The 26,314-nt window shown below is 39.6% G+C and overlaps 2 protein-coding genes and 1 long non-coding RNA gene across 3 annotated transcripts; all 3 read right to left on the bottom strand.

Moving 5' to 3' along the window:
• Positions 1–1,587: 1,587 nt before the first annotated feature.
• LOC130735977 (protein MAIN-LIKE 1-like) lies at positions 1,588–15,512 on the bottom strand. Its single transcript, XM_057587840.1, has 4 exons — positions 15,151–15,512; positions 14,341–14,708; positions 1,869–2,569; positions 1,588–1,785 (listed from the first exon to the last, which is right to left on the bottom strand). Coding segments are annotated over exons 1-4 (1,269 nt in total). The 5' UTR covers positions 15,153–15,512.
• Positions 15,513–16,611: 1,099 nt separating this feature from the next.
• LOC130735214 (uncharacterized) lies at positions 16,612–18,376 on the bottom strand. Its single transcript, XR_009018340.1, has 2 exons — positions 18,227–18,376; positions 16,612–16,850 (listed from the first exon to the last, which is right to left on the bottom strand). It is a non-coding gene; the product is annotated as an uncharacterized LOC130735214 (long non-coding RNA).
• A 3,544-nt stretch (positions 18,377–21,920) lies between these two features.
• LOC130735213 (alkane hydroxylase MAH1-like) lies at positions 21,921–23,720 on the bottom strand. Its single transcript, XM_057587289.1, has one exon. It carries the CDS (start codon positions 23,678–23,680, stop codon positions 22,181–22,183), a length of 1,500 nt encoding a protein of 499 aa, XP_057443272.1. The 5' UTR covers positions 23,681–23,720; the 3' UTR covers positions 21,921–22,180.
• Positions 23,721–26,314: the final 2,594 nt, after the last annotated feature.

Here is a 26,314-nt window from a genome sequence, read left to right as displayed (position 1 = left end):
AAAGAGCGCATTGAAGAATACGCGGCTTATCTGAAACAAAAAAATGGAGGATGTAGTGATGATATTATTGACCTTAGTGATGATTAATTATGTTGGATCATTAAGTTGTTTTGTAACGAATTGCTTGTAATTTATATGCGTGTAACGGATGATTACTTTGAACTTTATAACTGTCTCCTTAAAAAGCTTGTGATGCCTCTGGATTGTTATAACTGTCAGGAAATCAGTCTGTGCATGCCTCTGTTATAACTGTCATTAATTTTCATCCTGTCCGCACTTATAACTGCGGTAGGTCATGACGCATCTGTAAGAGGTACTGTAAGCCTCATTAATAGAACCAATTTCCCGTGGTTATAACTGCGGAGGTGTTTTTATTTTCATCCTGTCCGCACTTATAACTGCGGTAGGTCATGACGCATCTGTAAGAGGTACTGTAAGCCTCATTAATAGAACCAATTTCCCGTGGTTATAACTGCGGAGGTGTTTTTATTTTCATCCTGTCCGCACTTATAACTGCGGTAGGTCATGACGCATCTGTAAGAGGTACTGTAAGCCTCATTAATAGAACCAATTTCCCGTGGTTATAACTGCGGAGGTGTTTATATTTTCACCCTGTCCGCACTTATAACTGCGGTAGGTGATTTTTTGGCAGAAAACTTTTGGTTCATATAACCATTCCCAATTTTGGTTCATATAACCATTCCCCATTAATAGAACCAATGTATCTCACTATATTTCTAACCATAACATTTGGGCCAGTGATAACATGAATGTATGATGCTAAACAAATTATCCAACAACACATAACAAAATATCTGAAATTATCCAACAAACACATAGTTGCACTATCCAACTAAACATAACAGAAGATCCGAAATTATCCAACAAACACACATAGATGCTTTATCCAACAAAACACATAACAAAAGACCCGAAATTAAACAACATTAAACAACATCATTATCCAACAAAATAAAAGTACAAAGGTCCCTAAATCTAACGCCCAGAATTTGAAGGCCCAGCTCCCGAGTCCCGTCCCCTAATCTTTCTTCCCCTCCCGTGCACTGCTCCCTCGATGATGGTATGCATATTGTGCACCGCATCCCACATCGGTGAACCCGGCGGGGGCGATCCATCTGTCGTCGGATCAACCGCAATGCCAGAGTACAACGCAAGCTCCGCAAACTGGCTCTGAAATGACAATAAATAAGGTCAATATACACATAGGCATACACATAATCGTAATGTAAGTCACATGGCAAAAACAAGTGTCAGTACCTCTAGAAATGCGAAGCGGTCGCCTTTGTACTCATCTGGGACCATGTAAGGGTGTGAGACCTTGATATACCAAGGAGTGTATTCGCCAGTGGTCTGAAAAGGGAAAGCAGCTTCTTCCGACAGATGGAAAATGTGATCATTCCAGTGCGCAAATCGACGATCACACTTCCGGCACGTAACTGACGATGGTGGGGGATCTGGCACATACTGGATCCGGCCAAACTACCTGATGACTCGATCTGGGAGGTATGGGAATATCATCCCGGCATGCCTGATAAATCCCCTATACAAGGCAACCTGAGGGAAGGGCTAGTGATCATAGTGCTCTACATAAGGTCTCCAAATCACAGAACTGGCCGGAAACGTATCCAGGTTCATCCTCTTCTGCGCAACCTCAGTAGTCCCTCGAAGCGCCTCCCAAGTTAGTGCAACGGGCCTGTCTGGTGTGTAGGCAGGGTTGTCCCTGCGCTCAAACAATGATCCGGGGAAGTGGGCAAACACCCATGACTGCAAAAGAGAAAATGCCAAAGTATGATGCTAATTATTTAACAACAAACGTTTTAACAATAATTAGAAAGAAATAACAATACCTGCAGAAGAGATAAATAACCAGCAACAGACTTAGCACCGTTCCTACTGGCCTCCCCGAGCTGACCATACAAGTAAGCCAAAGTGGCAGCTCCCCAATTCCACCTTGATGCATTCTCAACATCTTCAAACAGAGACAAATACACAGCACCAATATATGTGTTGCTCTTGTCACAGAAAAGGGTCATGCCAATCAACCGCAGCATATAAGCTCGGCATGCAGGAACTTCATTGTTGGTCTCTACGTGTTTCTCCACAATAGCTTGGAGAAAGCTAAAGCGAAGAGATGGACCCCTACAAGCATCAAACTCCTCCATCACAAGCTCAATGTCCACATCAAGTAACTGAGCAACCGCAGGAGCCGCCTCTTCCCTAGTCGGGTTACCAAAGGAGAAGAACTCACCCTCTACGGGCAAGTGGAGTAATGCTGAGACATCTTCAAGTGTGATCGTCATTTCCCCCCAGGGTAAGTGGAAAGATGACGTCTCAGGATGCCATCGCTCAACAAAAGCAGAAATAATGCTCTGGTCAACACTCGGGCTTGTGCATTTCATCACCCACCGCAAACCTGCATTATGCACCGCACCCCTTATGTACCGAGCATGATGGACTACAGGATGACACATCCTCCCATGATTATAGGTCTTGAGCACACCTCTAGTCTCATAATTTGGCCGCTTGTATGACCTCCATATGTCACGAGCTATATGTTCGCCATACTTAGTCAACAAGCAAAGGTCAAACGTGAAGGTATGAAAAACGGTAGAAAGGGGGGTTTGAATAACGTTTTCAGTACAAAACTACCACCTTAAAGATTTTAACAAATCTTTTCGAGAACTAAGTGCAAAAGATAGAGATAGAAAAGCACACAAGGATTTTATCCTGGTTCACTTGATAAATCACTCAAGCTACTCCAGTCCACCCGTTAAGGTGATTTCTTCCTTCTTAGAATGAAGGCAATCCACTAATCAGGTAAGAGTTACAACTGCACTTGAAACCTACAAGTGACTAACAATTACACTGACTTAGCTCACACTAAGATTCACTCTCTTAGTCTTCTCTAGGATCCGATCAACCTTGATCTCCTAAAGGAAAATCAAACAACTGTTTGAGGTTGGTGTTTACAAGGGTTTGCTTCTGAATAAGCTGAGTGTAAACTAAAATAAATTACAAGATGAAAGAAAGCTTAGAATATTTTGAATATCTTGCGCGTGTGTTGCTTCTTGTATTCACTTCTCTCTAACCGCTTCTTTCAATCTTCAGCCTCTATATATACTCCAAGGATTAGGGTTGAGCGTTGCATGGGAAATGCTACCGTTGGAGGGCAGTTCTGGAAAATCCAGCTTCTGCTGTGGCTGAGAACGTTAGGTAGGTCGTCAGGAAGGTACACTTGCTTTTGTACTTGGATAGCGACTTGACCTTTTAACCTAGGAGACTTCTGATCAGAGGAATACTTCATATTGGAACTTGTGAAGCCGGTTGATCAGAGTCAGAGGGAAAGCACAGATCCTCTGACCATTGTATCTTCTGATTCTGAACTCAGAGGGAAGAACATGGCCTTCAGAGTTTCTTGCTTCTGGACTTCAGAGTTTCCACTATTCAGCTTCTGGATCTTCAGAGTCTTCTACACCATCGGAACATCTGAACCTTCAGTGTTTCTTGGTTGTCAGAACTTCTGGATCATCAGAGCTTCTAGCGACTGAGTCCTCATCAGAGTTTGTATAGCTTCAGATCTTCTGAAGCTTTTCCACTGTTCATACTGAACATGGTGAATGCGAAAGCGTTGCTTGGGTTACCCTTTATACACAGTGCTTCTGATTTGTGTGAAATTGAGTCAGGGTCAGAGCCTGTAAATAGCACACTCAGAAAAACACGTTAGAGTACCACAATTGTTCATATCAAAAGGTTAACTTGTAATCATCAAAACATAGAGTTGTACTACTAGATCAAAACTTGATCTTACAATCTCCCCCTTTTTGATGATGACAAAACTAAGATTTTTGATGAACAATTCTTAAACATTAAACTGAATTCACTCAGAGTTTAGAGATATAGAATAAGACTTATCCTGATGTGAATAGTTTATCTTGCTCATTCTGAATTCAAGTCACTGCTTGATTTTGAGCTTAGCTCCCCCTGAATCTAATACTTGATGAAAACGTTAGTAAAGTCTAGATTCTGAGCTAAATCATATAAGAGTTCAGAGTGAAAAGCTTATGACATAGATGAAAAACGAATAATCAGAGCGCATAAGTGATCAGAGTCATGGACAAGGTATCAGAGTCTTGGGTATCAGAGTCAACTTAGAATCACTTCAGAAGAAGTGAAATGTATTCCTTGTATTTGCCCAGTGACACATCTATGGTCATGAAGGTGGAACTCTTAAAATCTCCAAAAGAAAAATAAGTCACACTAACACATCTTACACATCAAAAACTGGGTTTACTCCCCCTTTTTGTCATAAGCAAAAAGCTTGGGGTGTGAAAAACTTAGCTTGAAGTACAAGGTACTCCCCCTTAGAGAAGGTCTAAGTTGAAAGAAAATGAAGACGATGTAAGAATCAGAGTGAGGCGATAATAAATAGAAGAGTTAATGCAAGGGATGAACGTTTACCACCGGTCAAGTGAGGAAATAGAAGGGTCAGTTACCAAGTACTTAACCTCGAGAAACTGTAAGAGCATTAACTTTCAGAGAGAAAGTGAAGCCTATAAAAACGTTGGAGAGAAAGGTAAGCTTCACACCTCGAATAATATTCAGGAAAAAAATGGCATCATACAGAATGGCATTAGAAGAGCTCAGAAGGAAGGCGTTTGAGGAAGATATGTTCCTCAATATTAGGCATCCCGATGGTACAAAGACCATACAAGAGCTGACGAAGACACTGCTTGAAGAAGATCTTGGTCCAGAGATGGAGAAAGATCTGAAGGAGTTCCTCTGCTTCGTGGAAGAGATTCAGGAGCTTTGCCAGCGGGAGCTGAATTTGCTGGAAGAGAAGGAGACTGTGGAAAAGAGACTTAAGACGACAGAAGATAGTCTAGAAAAAGATGATCTGAGCATCAAACTTGGCAACATAGAGTATGCATTGGATCGTCTGGAGAAGGAAAGAGTGGAGCTGGAAGGAACGTTCTGAGCAGCTTGAGGTTCTGGAATGGAAGCAGAAGCAGCAGGAGTAAACAGAACTGGTGCAAGTCGCTCTGCCTCAGCCTCAGCTTCAAGACGTTCTGCCTCAAGTCGGGCTTGGTCAGCCTGAGCTGCTGCTTGACGGGCAGCTTCTTCTTCTTGTTCTTTCTGTCTCTTTGCTTCTTCAATGGCTTCAAGAAGCTTGGTTCTCTGTTCGAGTTCATGAAGAGCCACCCTCCTAGCAAACCTTTGCTTTGCAGCCTCAATGCTCTGACTTCCCTCTGCTTGCAGGAGCTGCAGCATAACGGGAAACTGAGCCACCAGCCAAGTGCTCAAATTGTTCCACTCATCAGCCACATTTTCAGCATTCTCACTGAGGTCAGTCTGACCGTGCACATTGCGGAGCCTCAAGGAGGCTTCATGATTGAAAATATTGATGCACTCAGAGAGAGATGTGGGTTGAAGGTGAGTATAGGGAATGATGGAGAGGTTGGGTGCAGGAGAGGCTGGGTGATTGCTGCTATGAGCTTCAGAGGCACCTTGTGGAGAACCAATGTTAATTATGGGAGCATTGGGTTCAGAGGTTCCACGGTGAGGGTCTGAAGTTTCAACCAGAGGGTGAGGTGATCTAACCGAGGATTGGTTAGATACTGATTGTTCAGGTTCAGGGTCTGGTTGAATGGGCTCTTGTTGGTCAGGGACAGGGTGAGCCTGTTGGACTAAGGGGTCTGCCTCTTGGATAGGATTGGCCAAGATAGGTTCATCTGGGTCAACTAGACGTTCAGGTCTAGGGCCAGGATATTGCCTAGGGCTTGGACAGGTAAGGTAATATTCTTCCAAGGCAGATACCTTCTCTTTCCTAACCTCCATGAATTTTCTAAGTGATTCAGAGGTATTGGAGGGAGGAGAGTCAAAGACATTGATGGGGAAGGATACAGGTGTGAAGGCTGATGAAGAGTCTGTATCCGTGGTTCTGACAGCAGGACGTGCTGATGCTCTGGGAGCAGAGTGATCAGACGTTCTGGGTTGTGGTTCTGTTGGTTTGGGTTCTGGTTGGTTTTGGATGATGGGTTCAGAAAGTAATGGGTCGTATGGAATGGTGAGGAGAGAGGTTGGATCTTCTGACCTAGAGGGTTGGTTCTGAAGCAAATTCCAGAGTGGTGCTTCAGTAGGAGAAGGTTGAAAGAATGAAGATCTTGGGGAATGTGGTGGAGAGGTGGTTTGTGCGGCTGGCTGGGATTCATGAATAGGAGTGAGGGGATTTGAAGAGTGTTGGAGTAAGGCAGAAATTGGGAGTGCATCAAATAAATTCAAATCATCATCAGAGGTAAGTGCAGGCTTACTTGTATGTGCTGATGATCGAGTCACTCTGGCAGGAGGTTCAGTCCTTCTGACCTCTGCAGCAGCTGGTTCCACCCGAGTAGGCTTCACCACAATTCTGACTTTCTTCTGCTTCTTCTTTGGAGGACCATCCTCACTATCATCACCATCATCATCATCAGGCTTGCTCTTCGCCTTCTTGACCAGAGGGACATCAGATTCCTCTGAGGATTCGTCCAGAACCATCTTCCTCTTGGTTTTCTTCTTGGGAGGAGAAGGAAACTCTGGAGCTGGTGGAAGTCTGCTGACGAAATCATCAAAGTCAATCTCGAATCCTTGAGCCCTGAGGTCTTCAACATAGCATCTGATGGCTTCAGGATGGTCTGCTTGAGTCCACAGAGGGTAGTCATTCAGAGGCATTCTTCTTCCTCTGATCTCAGAAGATGTGTCCTCATGAGCAGGAGCAATCTTCTTCTGGACCAAACCCATCTTCTTCAGAGAGTTGGCAGTGAAGACATCGCTGACAATTGTGCTCAAGTCCTCTGTGCAACCAGCATTGATCAGATCTTGCACCAAGTTGCTTTCAATGAGAAAGTCTGAGATCAGCCTCCCAAAAGGGATATATTTGATGGCTGACTTGATGGAGGAGGTGGTGCGAGACTTCCGGATGCATTCCTTCAAATAGGAGAACAGGAAGTAGGGAAGGCAGATCTTCTCCTTGTCTTGAATGAAGAACAGCATCGCCTTCTGATTGAAGTTGATGTAGTCTGGAGAACTGCCCTTTGGTCGTTGATTGATGCAGTTGAGCAGGATCTTGTGCCAGACCCTGAGTTTGGGTTGAAGGTCCATCACTTTGTAGCTCGTCTTGCCCGGTTTGAAGGTGGTGTACAGGGCCTTGTTGACGATGTCCTTGGTTTTGGGTTTCAGCTTCGATTCCGTCAGTGAGAACCGATACCCATGAGCAGTTTCTGCACCTAGCAGATTCACGAATGACTTCTCCGTGATGATGATCTTCCTACCCAGTATGTAAGAGACCACCTGAGTGTCATCACAATCAGCGTGCTTCCAGAATTCCTTTACTAGCTTCTCATACACCGGTCCTCGAAGTCGATTGAAGTAGTTTCCCCAACCTTGAGCTTGGACTTCAGGACGGAGATCAAACCCATTTGCAGCCAAGTTGTCGAGGTTGAATCTCCATTCTGCCAGGACTTGGAGTTCCTCAGGAGGAAATACACAGTGAACGGCACAGCCCCGTTCTGCAATAGGAACAATCTCCTCTTGAGCTTGAGCTTGCTCTTGTGCTGGGTTCTCAGAGCCCCGTTGACCCGTTGCCAAACCGACTACCATGTGAGGGAACTGAGGTGCATCTGCAGTAGATCTTCTGGTTTGTCTCACCATTTTGAAGAGGTTGAAGGTTTGAGGTAGAAGATGAAGTTTGAAGGATGAAGAGAGATCGAGAGAGAAATCACGAAGGAGGCGGTTTTGAAAAGCAGGGAGTGCGAGAGTGAAAACCGGAAGTGAGAGAGAACGTGTGTGTATAGTGGGTTTTATCAAATAACCGTTGTTGATTCAAAAAGCACTTTAAGATCAACGGTTGAAAATTAAAGATAGACAGTAACATTAAAATACACAATCACACACAGGAGATAAGCATATCTACACGCAATCACAACAGACTGTCACACGGGCACAAGGAACTATGCATCAGAAATTCTGACGCACGTGTTGTTGTCTCAGCTTCAGAGTCAGTACCAGTGGGCACACACACTCTGATTGAGTTACCGTCTGGACTAGACATCTTCTGATCAAGAAGTATCATAGTCAGAGGTTCTGATCTATCTTCACTCTGGACAAAAGTCCATGTTTAGATTTTTCAGAATAAAATTAAATCTATCTTCAGCTAAGGGCTTTGTAAAGATATCTGCCCATTGATGGTCAGTATCAACAAACTTCAGAAGAAGTACGCCCTTCTGCACATAATCTCTAATGAAGTGATACTTTACCTCAATGTGCTTTGCCCTTGAATGCAAGATAGGATTCTTGCTCAACGAAATTGCAGCAGTGTTATCACAATAGATTGGGATATTGCTCTCAAGGATCTGATAATCCTCCAGCTGATGTTTCATCCAGAGCATCTGAGTGCTGCATATTGCTGCTGAGATATATTCTGCCTCTGCAGTTGATAGAGCAATGGTTGATTGCCTCTTGCTTGCCCATGAGACTAGATTGCTTCCCAGAAATTGACAATTTCCAGAAGTACTTTTTCTCTCTGTTCTATCTCCAGCATAATCAGCATCACAATAACCTGAAAGCTTATACTCTGATGTTTTCTTATACATCAAGCCAAGGTTAGTGGTGCCTTTCAGATACCTTAGGATCCTCTTAACAGCAGTTAAGTGGGTTTCCCTTGGATCTGATTGGAAACGAGCACATAAATGAACACTAAATAGTATGTCTGGCCTAGATGCAGTTAAGTATAGAAGTGAACCTATCATGCCACGATAGAGCTTCTGACATACTTTACCACTTATATCTTCTTTTTCCAGAATGCATGTTGGATGCATTGGGGTCTTGGCCACTGTAGATTCCAGCATATTGAACTTCTTCAGAAGTTCCTTAGTGTACTTGCTCTGATGGATATATGTTCCTTCTGGTGTTTGATCAACTTGTATTCCCAGAAAGTACTTTAATTCTCCCATCATACTCATCTCAAATTCAGCCTGCATCATCTCAGAAAATTCTTTGCATAGAGATTGATTAGCAGAACCAAATATAATATCATCAACATAAATTTGCACAATTAAGATATCATCTTTATAAGTCTTGCAAAAGAGAGTTGTATCTACTTTACCCCTTACAAACTCATTCTCCAGAAGGAATGAGCTAAGTCTCTCATACCATGCTCTGGGAGCTTGCTTCAGACCGTAGAGTGATTTCTGCAATTTGAACACATGGTCTGGTTTCTTTTCATCTTCAAAACCTGGGGGTTGATGAACATAGACTTCCTCTGAGATATAACCATTTAGGAAGGCACTCTTTACGTCCATCTGATGTAGAACTATGTTGTGATTTACTGAGAAAGAAATCAATAGTCTGATTGCCTCCAGTCTTGCTACTGGAGCAAATGTTTCAGTGTAGTCTATTCCTTCCTGCTGGCTGTAGCCTTGAGCAACTAGCCTTGCCTTGTTTCTGACTACATCTCCTTTCTCATTTAGCTTGTTTCTGAATACCCATTTCGTTCCAATAACATGGACATTCTCAGGCTTCTTCACTAAGCTCCAAACATCGTTCTTGGAGAATTGATTCAATTCTTCTTCCATGGCCAGAATCCAATCCTTGTCCTGAAGAGCTTCATCTATGGACTTGGGTTCAATTAAGGACACCAATCCTTTCAGACTCAGCAAGGTCTCTTCAGAGGGTCTGAAGGCAGATCTGGTTCTGACTGGTTCATCTTTGTTGCCCAGAATCAATTCCTTAGGATGAGCTGCAGTGATTCTGCTCTTCTTCAGAGTTTGTGAGTTAGAGGGACCAGCTTCTTCCTCTGGTTCATCTTCCTCTGGCTCAACTTCCTCTGGAGCTTTGCCTTTGTCAGAAACATTAATGCTTAAATCTGCAAACTTCTCAACTAGCTTTGACTGGTCAGAGTCAAGCTTATCATCAAATCTAACATGAATAGATTCTTCAATAGTCTTAGCATCAGTATTATAAAATCTAAAACCTTTAGATCTATCAGAATAACCAAGTAATAGACACTTAGAAGATTTAGCATCAAATTTATGCAATCTATCCTTAGTATTGAGAACATAACAAACACAGCCAAAAGGATGAAAATAAGAAATGTTGGGTTTTATGTTCTTCCACAATTCATAAGGAGTCTTATTCAGAATTGGTCTCACAGAGATTCTGTTCTGAATGTAACATGCTGTATTTACTGCCTCTGCCCAAAAGTGCTTAGCCATGCCAGTTTCTTGGAGCATGGTTCTAGCCATCTCCTGAAGAGTTCTGTTCTTCCTCTCAACAACACCATTTTGTTGAGGAGTTCTGGGACAAGAGAAATCATGTGTAATTCCATAGGAATCAAACAGACTCTCAAACTTGTCATTTTCAAACTCTCCACCATGGTCACTTCTGACACGCACAATTCTACAAGCCTTCTCGTTTTGCACTTGAGCAATGAAGGTAGAGAACACAGCATGAGACTCATCCTTGCGGGTTAGAAACTTTACCCATGTCCAGCGGCTATAGTCATCAACGATAACCATCCCATATCTCTTGCCACCTATAGACTCAGTTTTCACTGGTCCAAACAGGTCGATATGCAGAAGTTCTAACGGCCTTGAGGTTGAGACAACATTCTTTGCCTTGAAAGGGACTTTTGTGAATTTGCCTTTCTGACATGCTTCACAAAGAGCGTCTGAAGCGAACTTCAGATTGGGTAAGCCCCTGACAAGGTTTAGCTTGCTCAGCTGAGAAATCTTTCTCATACTGGCATGCCCTAACCGTCTATGCCATACCCACTGCTCTTCATTAACAAACAGAAGGCACTTCACATTCTGAGCCTCCAACTCAGATAATCTGATCTTATAAATGTTGTTCTTCCTCTTGCTGTTAAACAGAACAGAGCCATCGATCTGACTTACAGCCCGGCAGGACTTTTGATTGAATATAACATCATAACCCTTGTCAGCTAATTGACTTATAGACAATAAGTTATGTGTTAAGCCGTCTACCAATAAAACATTATCAATGCATGGACTACTATCTACACAAATAGTACCAGTACCAATAATTTTACCCTTTTCATTTCCTCCAAAGCCAACTTCGCCTCCAGGCTTAAGTTTCAGCTCTCGGAACATACGCTTTTCTCCCGTCATGTGACGCGAGCATCCACTGTCCAGATACCATGATTGGTGTTTCAGTGGAGCTATCAAGGATATCTGCAACATAGATGATCTTGTCCTTAGGTACCCACTTTCTGGGTCCTCTTTTGTTAGTTACCCCAAAGGTTCTGATCACCTTGGGTGTCTCAACATGATATTTTAAAGGAATATTTGCATGATATTTAGTCATAGAGAAAGATCCCTTTTTAAGAGGGTTTTTAGCAACTTCAGCAGGTACAGGATCAGGCAATATGGTACCAGAGGGAACAAAGCATTCATACAAGGATTTAGCTTTAGACACAGAAGGCTCATTTCTAATTGGTTTAGAATAGCCAATGCCATGCATTCCATTTCTGCTTACACCATAGATCATTGAAGCCATTAAGCTTCTATCTACGCTTTTAGCCAGGAATCTTTGAAAAGATTTTTCATACTTAGATTCATGCTTACTATCAGAGGCATCGCAGGCAATAACTTCTTCTAACTTTGCAATTTGATTCTTAAGCACAGAGTTAGAATTAACTAAAGCATGGTTATCATTTTTCAAATCAGATATGATTTTCTCATGTTCAGAAGGAGTTTTAGAACCAGCAGATAAGTTCTTTTTCAGCTTCTTATGCTTAGACAACAAGGAGTTATACTTATCCATGATATCAGACAAAGCATGTTTAAGTTCAGAGGTAGAGAAGGAAGCAAATACCTCATTTTCATCGTCAGAGTCTGGATCTCCTTCTGATTCTGAGTCAGAGTCAACAGCTTCCTTTGACTCTGTTCCTTTGTCTTTGACAATAGCCATGAGTCCTTGGACTTCACCATCAGAGTCAACATCCTCTGACTCTGATTCATCGAATGTCACCATCAGACTTTTCTTGGTCTTGAAGTGCTTCTTTGGCTTCTTGTCCTTCTTCAATTTTGGACAGTCACTTTTGTAGTGCCCTGATTCTTTGCACTCAAAGCAAGTGACTTCCTTGATTGATAACTTCTTCTGACCTGAGGATTCAGACTTTCCTCTTGCCTTTCCAGAGCCTTTGAACTTGCTTTGCCTGTGCTTCCAGATGCGGTTGAGTCTCTTGGAGATCAGAGTCAGCTCATCTTCATCAGAATCTTCTGATGCTTCTTCAGATTCTTCTTCTTCAGCTTGAAGAGCCTTTGACTTCTCAACCTTAGCCTTTTCAGATTTGGATTTCAAGGCTATGGACTTTTTCCTCAGATCTTGCATCTCTGAGCGCTTCAGCTCATGGCATTTCAAAATGCTGATGAGTTCTTCTAAACTCATATTCTCAACATCTCTCGTGAGCTCTATTGAAGTCACCAAAGGCATCCAACTTTCAGGAAGACACCTGATGACCCTTATGACGTGATCTTTTGTTGTGTAGCTCTTGTTGAGAGGACGTATGCCAGCTACAAGCAGTTGAAATCTGGAGAACATTTCTTCAATGGACTCATTTGGCTCCATGATGAAGGATTCATACTTTTGGATCAAAGACAATGCCTTTGATTCTTTGACTTTCTTGTTTCCTTCATGAGACATCTTCAGAGAATCAAAAATGCCTTTAGCAAACTCACGATCTGTAATCTTCTGGTACTCCTCATAGGAGATAGCACTTAGAAGAATTGCTCTTGCTTTATGATGTTGTGAGTACAGCTTCTTTTGATCTGCAGACATCTCTGACCTTGGGATCTTTTTGCCATCTGCATCAACTGGACGCTCATAGCCATCCACAATAATATCCCAGAGATCTGCATCGAAACCCATAAAGAAACTTTCCAGTCTATCTTTCCAATATTCGAACCTTTGACCATCGAACATAGGAGGCTTTGCGTTGTAACCATCTCTTTGAGTTTCACTGGTGGTGGCAGCCATTGTTTTTCACACCGGCCCGGATCACTGAACACTGTTAGGTGTGGTAATCAGAACTTGCGCTCTGATACCAATTGAAGGTATGAAAAACGGTAGAAAGGGGGGTTTGAATAACGTTTTCAGTACAAAACTACCACCTTAAAGATTTTAACAAATCTTTTCGAGAACTAAGTGCAAAAGATAGAGATAGAAAAGCACACAAGGATTTTATCCTGGTTCACTTGATAAATCACTCAAGCTACTCCAGTCCACCCGTTAAGGTGATTTCTTCCTTCTTAGAATGAAGGCAATCCACTAATCAGGTAAGAGTTACAACTGCACTTGAAACCTACAAGTGACTAACAATTACACTGACTTAGCTCACACTAAGATTCACTCTCTTAGTCTTCTCTAGGATCCGATCAACCTTGATCTCCTAAAGGAAAATCAAACAACTGTTTGAGGTTGGTGTTTACAAGGGTTTGCTTCTGAATAAGCTGAGTGTAAACTAAAATAAATTACAAGATGAAAGAAAGCTTAGAATATTTTGAATATCTTGCGCGTGTGTTGCTTCTTGTATTCACTTCTCTCTAACCGCTTCTTTCAATCTTCAGCCTCTATATATACTCCAAGGATTAGGGTTGAGCGTTGCATGGGAAATGCTACCGTTGGAGGGCAGTTCTGGAAAATCCAGCTTCTGCTGTGGCTGAGAACGTTAGGTAGGTCGTCAGGAAGGTACACTTGCTTTTGTACTTGGATAGCGACTTGACCTTTTAACCTAGGAGACTTCTGATCAGAGGAATACTTCATATTGGAACTTGTGAAGCCGGTTGATCAGAGTCAGAGGGAAAGCACAGATCCTCTGACCATTGTATCTTCTGATTCTGAACTCAGAGGGAAGAACATGGCCTTCAGAGTTTCTTGCTTCTGGACTTCAGAGTTTCCACTATTCAGCTTCTGGATCTTCAGAGTCTTCTACACCATCGGAACATCTGAACCTTCAGTGTTTCTTGGTTGTCAGAACTTCTGGATCATCAGAGCTTCTAGCGACTGAGTCCTCATCAGAGTTTGTATAGCTTCAGATCTTCTGAAGCTTTTCCACTGTTCATACTGAACATGGTGAATGCGAAAGCGTTGCTTGGGTTACCCTTTATACACAGTGCTTCTGATTTGTGTGAAATTGAGTCAGGGTCAGAGCCTGTAAATAGCACACTCAGAAAAACACGTTAGAGTACCACAATTGTTCATATCAAAAGGTTAACTTGTAATCATCAAAACATAGAGTTGTACTACTAGATCAAAACTTGATCTTACAAAACGGACCTCCCTCATACCACAACCTGTTCTCATCGTCCTCATCACCAGACTCCTCATCAAACTCCGCCTCGAGGTCAGCACCGACATCCTCCTCAGCCTCCTCCTCACCACTAGTCTCCTCCTCCGCCTCAGTGTCATCATCCGGCTGATCAGCCATAATCTCATCATCCTGCTGATCCTGTACAGCAGGCTCTTGTTCAGCATTCCTACCCCTTCCTCTACCCCTTCCTCGACCCCTTCCTCTACCCCTTCCTCTATTAGCCTCTTCTGACCGTTTGCGGTTAGAAGCATGAGTGGAGCTACGATCCCGTGGAGCAGTAGGTTCAGTAGAAGGACCAACAACACGGGCAGTTTTCCTAGGAGGCCTGAAAATTAAAAATACAAAAATTAATACTCATGCACAACAATTTATTAACATAAACAAAAGTTTATTAACATAAACAACAGTTTGCTAACATAAAAAATAATTTATAAACATTCAGAGAAAATTCAGAGAGAATTAAAAAAAAATTGACAGGCTAACCGCACTTAAACTTGCGGTAGGTATAAAAGATTTGACAGGCTAACCGTACTTAAACTTGCGGTAGGTATAAAAGATTTGACAGGCGTACCGCACTTAAACATGCGGTAGGTATAAAAGATTTGACAGGCGTACCGCACTTAAACATGCGGTAGCCATAAAACCTGTCCGCGGTTTAGAGTGCGGGAAAGTCACGAAACCTCCTCCCATTGCAGAATCAAATCGAGGGACTGAAATTTAACACGAAATACAACCTAAGCCTCGAAAACTTGTAAGAAATAACTTACATTGTTGTTCTTCTTGTGGGTTATGGGTTGTTGTTGTATTTTGTGGGTTACTCCTTCTTGACTTGGTCTCCTTCTTCCTCTTCTACTTCAACTTCTTCTTCTTACTTCTTCTTCTTACTGGTTGTCCTCCTTTCTCTTCCTCTTCTTGACTTGGTTGTGGGTTTGAGAGACTTGATTTTGTGAGGGTTGAAACTTTTGAAATTGGGTGGGAGAGGAAGATGGTATACGGTTGAAAGAGGGGGGAGGGTTTGTAGAGATAAGGTAGTTTTTTTTTTTTAAATTTAAATTACTGAAGGGTATTTTAGTCTTTTCGCGTGTTTGGGGATGGCGGACTTAGCAAAAAAGGGGGCGCAAATAGTCTCTGCCTAAAGGATAAAAGTTGTTGCAATGAGCTTACCAAGACGCCGAGAAAGACCTCTGATCGGAGTACGATGTAGTGGTTGGCTAAGGAAGCACCCGTTGGCCTGAAAAAAATCAAGATGACCTTGGAGTATGCTTGGTACTTAGAGTTGAGGTCGCCTCCAACTATAAAGTAGTTCACATCGATATCATAATGTACTAAACTCCAAGTATGAGGGAAGAGGTCAACTCCATTAACACCTTCCTAAAAAGGAAAAGCAAAAAGATCAATGCTGGGGTTAAACTTGAGGAAAATAAACTTATCTTTGGACTATCCATCTTCTAGGTATTGAACTATGATCTTTTTAAAATCTCGGCTATTAGATTGGATGAATTTTTTTTGATTGATCGAACATTCGACTAAGCAAGAAGTGGTGAAAGAATAGAGTCGTGTAAGATAGAATCTCGAGAAAGTCACATAATACCTCAAAGTGTAAACCTTGGAAGAAGTAATGCACAAGTTTGGCTAGCGCAAATTAGATCACCTTTACATGGAATAGAGAAAGTGAAAGGTTGTGTGTCCTACCACTCGGAGACAATCAAATTACAAGGTCAGAAGTGGAATTGAACCTACAACCATTAAGATTTTGCTGTCAATCTAGTTGGATCCTCCTAGATCTTTTGGAATAAGTCGTGAAGCTTGCGAGCTACCGAAAGAGAATTTGTAGAGAAAGAAACAACAATAAAATGAGAAGTAGATTCAGTAGAACAATCCTTCTCCAAATTATCTCGCAAAGGCCTTGAATGAAAACTTGAACAAGAACTTAAGCTTGGGGGAAGCGAGTAAGACTCTTGATAAGGAGCGGAAAAGATCTTTCTGTAACACCCTCTAATCCCCTTGTTTATTTTAAACTTACATCAGAGTGATTATACGCATATTCAAAGAGAGCATTACAAAAATATTCCAAGACTACATATCTCCTCAATAACATATGTCACGTTCTCAAACTTTAGATCAAAATATTTCATAAAATAATCATACTTCATCTTTTATGCATTGCACAACGGAAATAAATAGAATCATCAAAAAATCATCTTCCAGACATACTTCAATAAAAAAAATTCAGTAAAAGAAGTATAGGCATTATGGCCATCCAAAAACGTCAACTCCATGTAACTCAAGTTTACAAAAGAAAGAACCAAAAAGTGTTGTCAATTACTCTCATCAAAATAATTTATTAAACCACGTCCCCGAATGTTACATACAGAGCAATTGACCCTCATACTACTAGATAACTATCTAAATAACATTATATAGCTCTCTGTCTACTTCTCATGAGATGCTCCACTAGCACCTGTACCTGTACGATGTCGCATAGAACATCATTCCAACAGAAGGGTGAGAACTTCATCATATAATTAAGCATAATAACAGGTAATGAAAGAACAATACAGAAGTTTACATTATAAAAACTTTCTCTTCACAATAATACTTTCCTTACTCATTATTTCCAAAGACAGTTCTACTTAGCAACTTTGTTCCACAATAAAATATCTTTAACAAAGTAAACGTCATCCAAACTTTTACTAACAACATCATTCACAGATATTCACCAACAACAACTATCACAGTTCTTATATTTCTTCCATCACATAGGACCACTCAAAAACGTGAGACTCAATGTGTGACTCTAATGCACATGCATGTGGTACCAATTGTTAACCTTAGCGGTATCACCGCGTTCACACAGAACAGTTAACCACCAAATAAAGTCTATCAGACTTCCAGAACTACCCCGGTTTAGGGACATTCTCTAGCTCCGCAGTAACTAGCAGACATACCCCTGTCACCGGGTTCTGGAACACTCTCTAGCACCGCAGTAACTAGCAGACATGTCTATTGACTGTATGAAGTGTATTTGTGCAAACATCTCAACTCTATACATGCATTATATAGCATATTTCTTCATCACTTTCCATAATGAAAATCTCATCATATTTGCTCAAACAACACTTCAACCTGTTATCAAATAATCACATTTGTAAAATAGCAATACAACAATTCTCACTTCATCAACAACCAATTCCAATAATTCATCTTATTGAATTCAAAATATTCATTTTCACCAATTCAAATAAATTACCATAATCCATATATCCAAAATTCAAAAGAGTACCCAAATTAAATAACAGATACAGTAATAATTTTTTGAAAAACAAGTACAGTAATTCGTTTTCTGCAAACAGCAGGCACATCGGTCACTAAAAACGATCTCCAGGACTCATTACTAAACTAAAAATTACGTTCTTTACACGCATAGAAAGCTGATTAAAAACTCTACAATTTCTTAGTTTACCAAATTTTCATTTGAACCTTAGAACTGGGTGATATCAGACCACGAAGTTCGCTGTCCAGCACAGAAACTGACAGTAACAGCAGGTATATCGGTTACTAAAAACGATCTCTAGAACTCATTACTAAACCAAAAATTACGTTCTTTACACGCCTGGAAAGCCGATTAAAAACCCTACAATTTCTTAGTTTACCAAATCTTTATTTGAACACTAGAACTGGGTGATATCGGACCAAGAAGTTCCCTGTCCAGCACAGAAAACTGACAGAAACACTTCTACCTCAAAATCAAATTTCGAAAATTCCGAATTCAGGGTTCCTAGGCATGTCTCTACATCAACCTATCATCATACTAAAATTATAGGATAAAGCTCACACCCTTACCGTGATTGATGATGAACCCTAGTTCTCTTCCTTTCCTCTTCCTTCTTCTTTCACGCGTCCTCTTCTTTCTTTTTCTTCTTCTTTCACGCGTCCTCTTCTTTCTTTTCTTTAGCTGCTTCCCCATCCTTATTAAACCATCTAAACCTAATTCCTCAAGGGTTAAACTAAAAATCCTAAAATCTCTCCTAGTCCTTGTCTCTATTTTTAATCCTAACTTTCACCCCCTAACTCTCTTCCATTTCATAAAACACACCTAGCATCACAAAAAAATATTTTATTTCATTAAAGTATTATTATATCACCTAGTAAACTACCATACAATATAATCTTAATTAAAATAAAATACCAACATTATTTGAATTAAAAACGGGGTGTCATCAAGAACGACATGCAATGGTAGAAAAAAGAGGTAAAAAGAGGGAGAATGGAAGAGTCATAATTTAAATTTCAAAATTACATTGTGAAAAGTCATACCATTGAATCGAAAAGGAAAGAGCATCTTTTCAAAAAAGCTTGACATGCCAATTCTTGACACGCCAAGCTGGGCAACTCTTGTTCCAGCCGGCTACTCAGCAACCAGCCTGTTGACATCTAAGCTAACCAAAAGGCATGCACCAAAGCATCCAAAATTAGGCTGGGATGAATGGATCATGAAGAAACCTCCCACCCAATAGTGTTCGCTCAGCAACCAAAGGACCTCGACCAACGAGGGAAGGGAGTGCAGTTCAAGACCACTTGCTCGCTCACACTCCCTGCTTAAAGGGCCTCCTTTACATTCACAAAGACAACTTCCAAGAACTGTGAACCTATAAACGAAACTTCTATTGTTTATTACATAACATGTTATTCATTCTTAGCAATTACACTTGAATTCTAACTGAGTCTCTAAGATACTCAACTCAAACACGAACTCGAGCTTCCGAGTGATTCCTGGAGCTCCATTGTGTGTTCTACAATCACCATCACACCTTTCCACTTCTAAGTGGCACCAAATCCGAGAGAGATTCACACCGAATTCTAGGTCCGAACATATCTCTCTAATTCCTCTGAAAATATAAGAAGAAGGAGCTATCACGTAATAAGGTCGGTCAAATGTCAAGGTCAAGTGCGTCTTCACATAGTCTGGTTGATGACTTGGACCTTAGGGCTAATTTTCTATTTATTTTACATTTATTTTAATTAATTCGTGTATTTTAGTCATATTTATATTTTATGTGAATTTAGTAATTTTTTTATAGATTTATTAGATATTTTTATGGTTCTTATTTTTTTTTTTTTGATAAAAGAAGAGGAGATCAAAAGAAGATCGAAGGTGGACTTAAAAGATAAGGATATTTGAAAAGAAAATCAAAACAGATTTTGAAAAGAGTTTAATGGATGTGCACGTACTGTCGGTGTAAAAATGTTTTACACTGTCATCCAATTATTGTATGTCATGTGGGATAAAAACTTATATTCTTCATTTATTTTAATTAAATTACAATTATAGTTCCTGATGTGGCAGAAAATAATTGGACGTCTGTGTAAAAAAAGTTTACACTGACGGTGTATTTTCCCTTTTCTCTTTGGAAAGAGTTTACAATTATGTACAGTTATTTGAAAAGAAGATAAAGATAGACTAAACTCAAGAACGTATCTACTACTTTTAGAACTGTTTCTCTTACCTGAAAATTTAATTGAAGTTCCGACTGGTCTAATTTAAGATCAATGTTTTGTGAGCAATCACAATTTTAGCCAGATACAACATTTAACATATTTGTACAAACTTTTTTTTTATGAAGAGAGGTTAAAGCTGTCAGCATCTTATATGAGCTCAGCTTTTGCGACCTTAACATATCAAATTAAATTCATATTTATAATTGAGTAGGGAGACACATAAGGATAGTTAATGAAATGTGATTTCCTTGTGCGTTTTTATATTAATTTCACATCAATCGTATTATTTGCCTGCTTTGATTTTATTGCAATTGAGTTACAATATGACAACCAATTAGCTTATCTTTTATTTTTATTTTTACTTTCTTTTCCACTAAAAAAACAGATAGCTTAAAGAGTAAACATAGGATATCTTTATGGATCCATATTTTTTCGTACTTCGTGCAACTCTATACACTTAATAGAGCCTATCACAGTTCATCAAATCCAAGAGCGAATGCATTGTTTCACCGGTGTCTCAATTAATCTCCGCGGGCCCAAACTTGAGACCCATAACCTCAACCATTCGTACCTGGTCCAACTTCCAGTCTCATCTATCTCTTGCCCACACTGATCAATTGCTAGAGAATCAATGATCGATTATTTTCTATTACCCGCACCACTTGGGATAATTTTGCAATCCTCCAAGTTTTCTATTGGACCCCAAAATTGCTATCTTAATTGTTAAGATACAATCAATGTGCTGTTGCCCAGATACACTGCTGCATGATGGGCACCGGAGGATGAGGATGTGTTCCAAGCAAATACATGTCGGCTGCTATTTTGATAATTTCCAAGAGGCACCGCGATATTTCCTTCACCACGAAGAATCCTATATATATAATAAGTTTTATGAATATTGTATAAAAGTTATATAATGTACTGCAGCATCTTAGGATAATATTTCCTTATTTAAGTTTAGCAGATTTGTAAATGTATAAATAGACATAAGTACTATGATCAATTCAACCAATACAAAACATATAGTAAGTGTTGAAAATTCAAGTGTGAGTTGAATTGACGTCGATATTGTTAACGGCTCTCCTGTCTCTCCCAATAGTTAGTGAAATACCTCTTCTCTGCTTTTCTGTCCGTGAGGATATAAATCTCCTTCTCTCTTGCACTTGCCGTTAACAATAACATTTTCTTTTAGTTCGAAATAAACGTTATATATGCATGATACACAAGGTAGTTCATGAAGTAAAAATTTCAGGATATGCATCATTCGGATTGAAATTCTCTATCCGTGTACGTTGAGTATGACTTATAGATAGATTTTAGCTACTCATTTAATGAATGGGAAAGAGAACCTTGGCTATGGCTCTCGAGTGGTGGATAGTAACAGAAGTCTTCCTTTGAAAACATTGGTGGGATATGAGCGAAGTGGGGACATCATTATTGTGCTTAATTATTTCTGCTTCATTTCAATCTGATGTTTTAATGTATGGACAATATCTTGTTTAGAATTCTGTATCATGCTGTCATAGGGTCTGGAACCATGTTTTGGTTATTTTTTTAACATTTTGATTGTACTCTTGTATTTTTGGGTGGGTACCCTTGTGCCCTTTTAATAATTTATTTGCCTTTCAAAGAAAAAATAGATAATGTCAATAGGGTAAGGGGTGAGCAATTGTAATTATTTTTACATAATGCTTATAACATTGTAATCTTATATAATAAGCTAATCAATAAGATGAAATTACAACGTATTGTTCGGTAGTCGTAGACGTAAGCACACTATGTCAACCGCATGAACTATTCCTTTATAGTGGTTGCTTTGCTAGCTATATCCCTTTTATTTTCCCACCAATATAACGGAGTCATGACATTTAAAAGCCAAACATATAAGGTTTATCTATACAATTTATTGATTGAAATCATATAATTAATTTCATTAATGAGAAAAAAAAGTACAACAAATTAAAAGGGAACAATAGATTTCGAGCCGCATCTTTTTGGCAAAATGTGATTCATAAAACGTCGTGGTAAACATGGAGGCCCCTCATATAACAAGATAATGCTAAGCATAGTACATCATAATTCGAGATTCAGGAATAGCTCCATCATGCTAACAACATAACCAATGGAAGTGATTTTATTGAACCATACGTACATAGACAAATACTAGAAGTACATTATTACATTATTGAAAGTCCCATGGCTTAATGAAACAACTGCAAATAGTCTAGGCAAAACAAATCAAAAGTTTATCAAAACACTTACAACAAACGAATAAATGCAGTAAAACTTATATTGAAATTAGATGCATCTTTTAGTAACTTTGACCTTCAAGCCATATTTCATGCGAAGATTAACAGAAATCCTTGGTGTTACAGGATGACCATCCACCACCTGTATGCGAAACTTGAGGAGTATAGCAGCTGCAACCATCTTCATTTCAATGAGGGCGATGTCTTTACCCAAACAACTTCTAGGCCCTGCATTAAACGTTATGAACTTGTAAGATGGCATGTGGACAATGTGTCCTCTCTCAGATATCCATCTCTCAGGCTTAAAATCCAAGCAATCTTCTCCCCAAATGTGTTCCATCCTTCCCATCGAATACAAAGAGTATATAACTTTCATATTCGCATCGACACGGTCTCCACTAGGAAGTATATCCGATTCGATGGCACACTTGTGTTCAAATTGTACGGGAGGAAAAAGCCTCAAGGCTTCACATATAGCTCCATGGAGGTAAACCAGCTTACCAAGATCCTCCACACTTGAAGGAATCCAATTTTCTTGTTTGATTGAAAAATTGTCTTTGATCTCTTGAAGAATTTTAGCTTCCACATTTGGATGAGTTGAGACAAGCCAAAAGAACCAACTTAGACCTGCACTGATTGTAGAATTTCCAGCTATCAAGAGGTTCATTGCAATGTCTCTAAGATATTTCTCATCCATTGATTCCCCTATTCCATCTTCTTCCTTTATTAACTCTTCTAGCAAGTTTTTTCCACTTTTTTCAATTTTGGAATGTGCGATACACTCATGCAAGAATTGGTAAATATTTTTTTGGGCTACCTTGTACATTTTCTCTGGACCGATTTGTAGCCACTTTTGCAGCTTCCATACACATGCTGGAGTGATGTGCCTGTAGAATTGTACATCCTCAATAATATGTATAGCCTTAAGATAATCAAGATCTGATAGCTGATAATGAGTGAACTTGTTAGGGAGGCAATGAGGATCACTTCCAAATAGAATGGTGCAAGTTGTATCAAAAGCAAACCTCCCAAAGATATCTTGTAACTCCACCTGTGATTCTACTTTGGATGCATGATCAAGAAATGGGAGTAGGGAACTCTCAACCTTCTTCACAATGAATTGTTGAAGGAAGTTCTCAAAGCTTCTGTTTTTGAAAAATGCATGGAGCACTGACCTCTGTTTTTTCCATTCATGAGAATCAGTATTGAAAATACCACCTCCGAAAATTTCGAAAATGTCAATGAAATCGGAGCCTTTCCCGTAGTTGCGGAAGTTCTTGCTTGTGATGTAGTGCACGTTCATGGGATCGCTGGTAATGATGAAATTGGTGTTTGTGAGCCAAGGTCCTTCAAATCGTAGAGTGCCTCCATGGTGTTTCAAAACCAAAGTTACAAATTCATGGATATCTCGTAGATTATTCAAAATCGCTGGCAGCATGCCAGTGATTGGCCAATTTGGGATGATTACATGTCTGTTGAACCTCCAATTGTTGATGAATATAAAGAAGAGAATGGCTGCAAATATTGCAATACATTCAAGGATTATCATTTGGTGGACTCAAGAATGTTGTAGAATGTGTAGTATGATGCCCGTAGATGATTTTCTTTTATACATGCTTCCCACTTTCAAACATAATAAAAGAAAATATAATATATGTACATCACACTTTCAACCATATATACGGCCCATAGTTAAGTATTAATTGCATGGCATTAAAATATCGAGTTTGGTTGAAGAGAAGATTTCTCACTGGTCTTTTTTTTTAAAGCCAAAGAACAACATGTATAAGATAGAGGGATTCTATAATCCATATAAAAAAATCAGTACGTACATAAGCGAGAAGAAGAAAAAAGGAGTATAGCAATTTCTATAAGTATTAGAACCATTTACCAAAATCCTACATTTCTCTGTGGTTATAGGTCAGTTAATTTTAAAAGTGATATTATTTAAAGAGTATTGCTGCTAAACATTAAGGTAACTCAAGTGGTAAGAGATAGGGGACATAAGGGTTGGGGAGGAGAATGTCTGGGTTCGAATCCTGGAAGGGAAATTTGAAGGGATTTTCTAACTTACTAACAATTAACCACTAACATTTACTTATAAAAAAAAAAATCAAGGTAGCATTTAGAAACAGGATAGAACGGGGACAACAATTTTTTGTGCACCGTTTTTGGTAAATATAAAATGGACAGAACAAGACCACAAGATTAATTACATATTTGCCCCTATTATATTTTCCATGGTCTAGCTGGGTTTAGAATGCTGATCGTTGGATTCGTTTGCTTTTCTGAAATTTCGATAATGAAGTTTCGTCGTAGGAATTGTACAGAACCCTGAATAGGGTTTGAGTGATAATTCGACTTCTCCTATATCCTCATGATGGTGTACATTTAATTTGGTGAAGAATGACTATAAATAATATTGTCATACTTATGTTTCGTAGCTTGAGAAAATTTCCGGCACGTTCCGAGTGGTACAAGAAACTTCGTCGTGAAGAAATGGGCTAAGCATGAGGGAGCTACAGAAAAAAGTTGGAATAAAGTTATGATATCATAAATGAAGAGTTCAGATCAAGCCTTGTCCTGTTGAACTCCATAACTTAAGCAAGCTTGATATTTAAAGAAACAAGCATGACATTAAAGGAATAAACATGACATGTAAGGAAACTAGGAAAAACTTACCTTGGAAGTAACCTAAGGAGCTTACCCACGCAGCAAGCTTGTGAAAACCCTCTCTTAAGGGTTTCCTATTTTCTAGCTATAAGAAGGAGAAGGAGGAGGTTTTGTTTTTTTTTTATTTCCACCTAGTGCTTCACGAAAGTTAAAGAAAACCTAAGCTTGAAGAAACTTGGAGAAAGCCCTCATCAAGAGGTTTCTATGCACGGCCAGCCTTAAGTAGCTCAAGGAGCTCACTCTGTTTTCTTTTCATCAGCAAGTGTTCAAAGAAAATTAGTTGTCGTTTTTACCCATTAATTATGGAAGCAAGAAGGTCATACTAGAGCCTTATGTATTAAGTTTTTTTTTTTTTTTTTTATAAGCATGAGGGGGGAATGGTTTGTTTGAGTTCCTATCTCTGTAGAGGTTCTAGAGTCTGGGCCATCTAATGCAGGTTCCATTGAAGAGTATTTTACTAGATTAAAAAAAGGCATGGCTTCTTGGGAAAGTTTTAGGACTTGAGTACCCAGCCAGCGATCTCGAAGCTATTCGTGGGTTTGGAGGAAGAACTTAGGATGATGTTTTCTTCTTAGTATGTATGAGTGGGATGGGTTTGCTTGCTTATCTCTTGGCTTTGGGAGCTTTTTTGTGCAGATTTTTATAGGTTGTTTTGGTGAGCTTTTATTTTTCTCCTTTGTAATGGTTTTGGGCCTCTCTTTTTATTTGGGTTGTCTCCCCTTCGTGTCCTTTGTTTGAGCCTCGAAGTTTTTCATAATGAATGAAATCATTTAACTTTAGAAAAAAGTATATGTAGATTTGACTCTAGTTTTAGTGGGAAATGATAATGTACGCACTAAAAGCCAATGTGACTAAAAGAATATGTTTTGAACACATTAACACTTTGTTTGGTAGGATAGAGAGAGATAGAGAAGAAAGAAGTTGAGTAGAGAGAATAATGTAAAGAGAAAGAGAAGAAAGAAAGAATGATGTGGAATCTCTCTCCTCTAGTTTGGTTGAATAGAGAGTGAGAAGAGAGATAGTTAATTTTGTATAAAATGACTTTTTTACCTTAAAATATATATTATAAACATAAACTACATTTTTTTATAGGGATAACCTAGTAAATTCATAAAACGCATCTGCAACCACTCTTATCTCTCTTTCTTTTGAGGAGAGGTTAAAAAGCAATGGTACCCACCAAAAAGTTTTCTCTCTTCTCCCCTTTGAGACATACCAAACACGGTATCTCTCTTCTATCTCCCTCTCTTCTATCTCTCTCTCACTTCATTCTCTACTCTAACAAACACCCGTAAGTTCATGTTTTTTTTTAACGATAAAAGTCAACAGGATATAATATTAATGAAAGCCCAAGACATAAATATCTCAGTGGACTGATTACTGACAGCTGAAACAGATAAAAGGAGACGGCCAAAGGACCAAATATACTCCAGAAGCTTAGAAAAGTACAAAAATAATTGTCTTATAACTTCGGCTTTGTAGGATCAGCTTGTATGTGTTTGGGCTTGGC

Source organism: Lotus japonicus, chromosome 2, assembly GCF_012489685.1.
Source record: "Lotus japonicus ecotype B-129 chromosome 2, LjGifu_v1.2".
NCBI classification, from domain to species: domain Eukaryota; kingdom Viridiplantae; phylum Streptophyta; class Magnoliopsida; order Fabales; family Fabaceae; genus Lotus; species Lotus japonicus.
This window is presented reverse-complemented; position numbering and strand designations above follow the sequence as displayed.

What these genes read in the sequence shown, in the direction of transcription:
- LOC130735213 (XM_057587289.1), bottom strand. Translation starts at nt 23,680, where the DNA reads ATGATAATCCTTGAATGTATTGCAATATTTGCAGCCATTCTCTTCTTT.
- LOC130735977 (XM_057587840.1), bottom strand. An exon ending in GTATGAGGGAGGTCCGTTTT is followed by an intron (nt 2,570 to 14,340) that starts GTAAGATCAAGT and finishes GCGAACATATAG; the next exon opens with CTCGTGACATATGGAGGTCA. An exon ending in GTTATTTATCTCTTCTGCAG is followed by an intron (nt 1,786 to 1,868) that starts GTATTGTTATTT and finishes TCTCTTTTGCAG; the next exon opens with TCATGGGTGTTTGCCCACTT.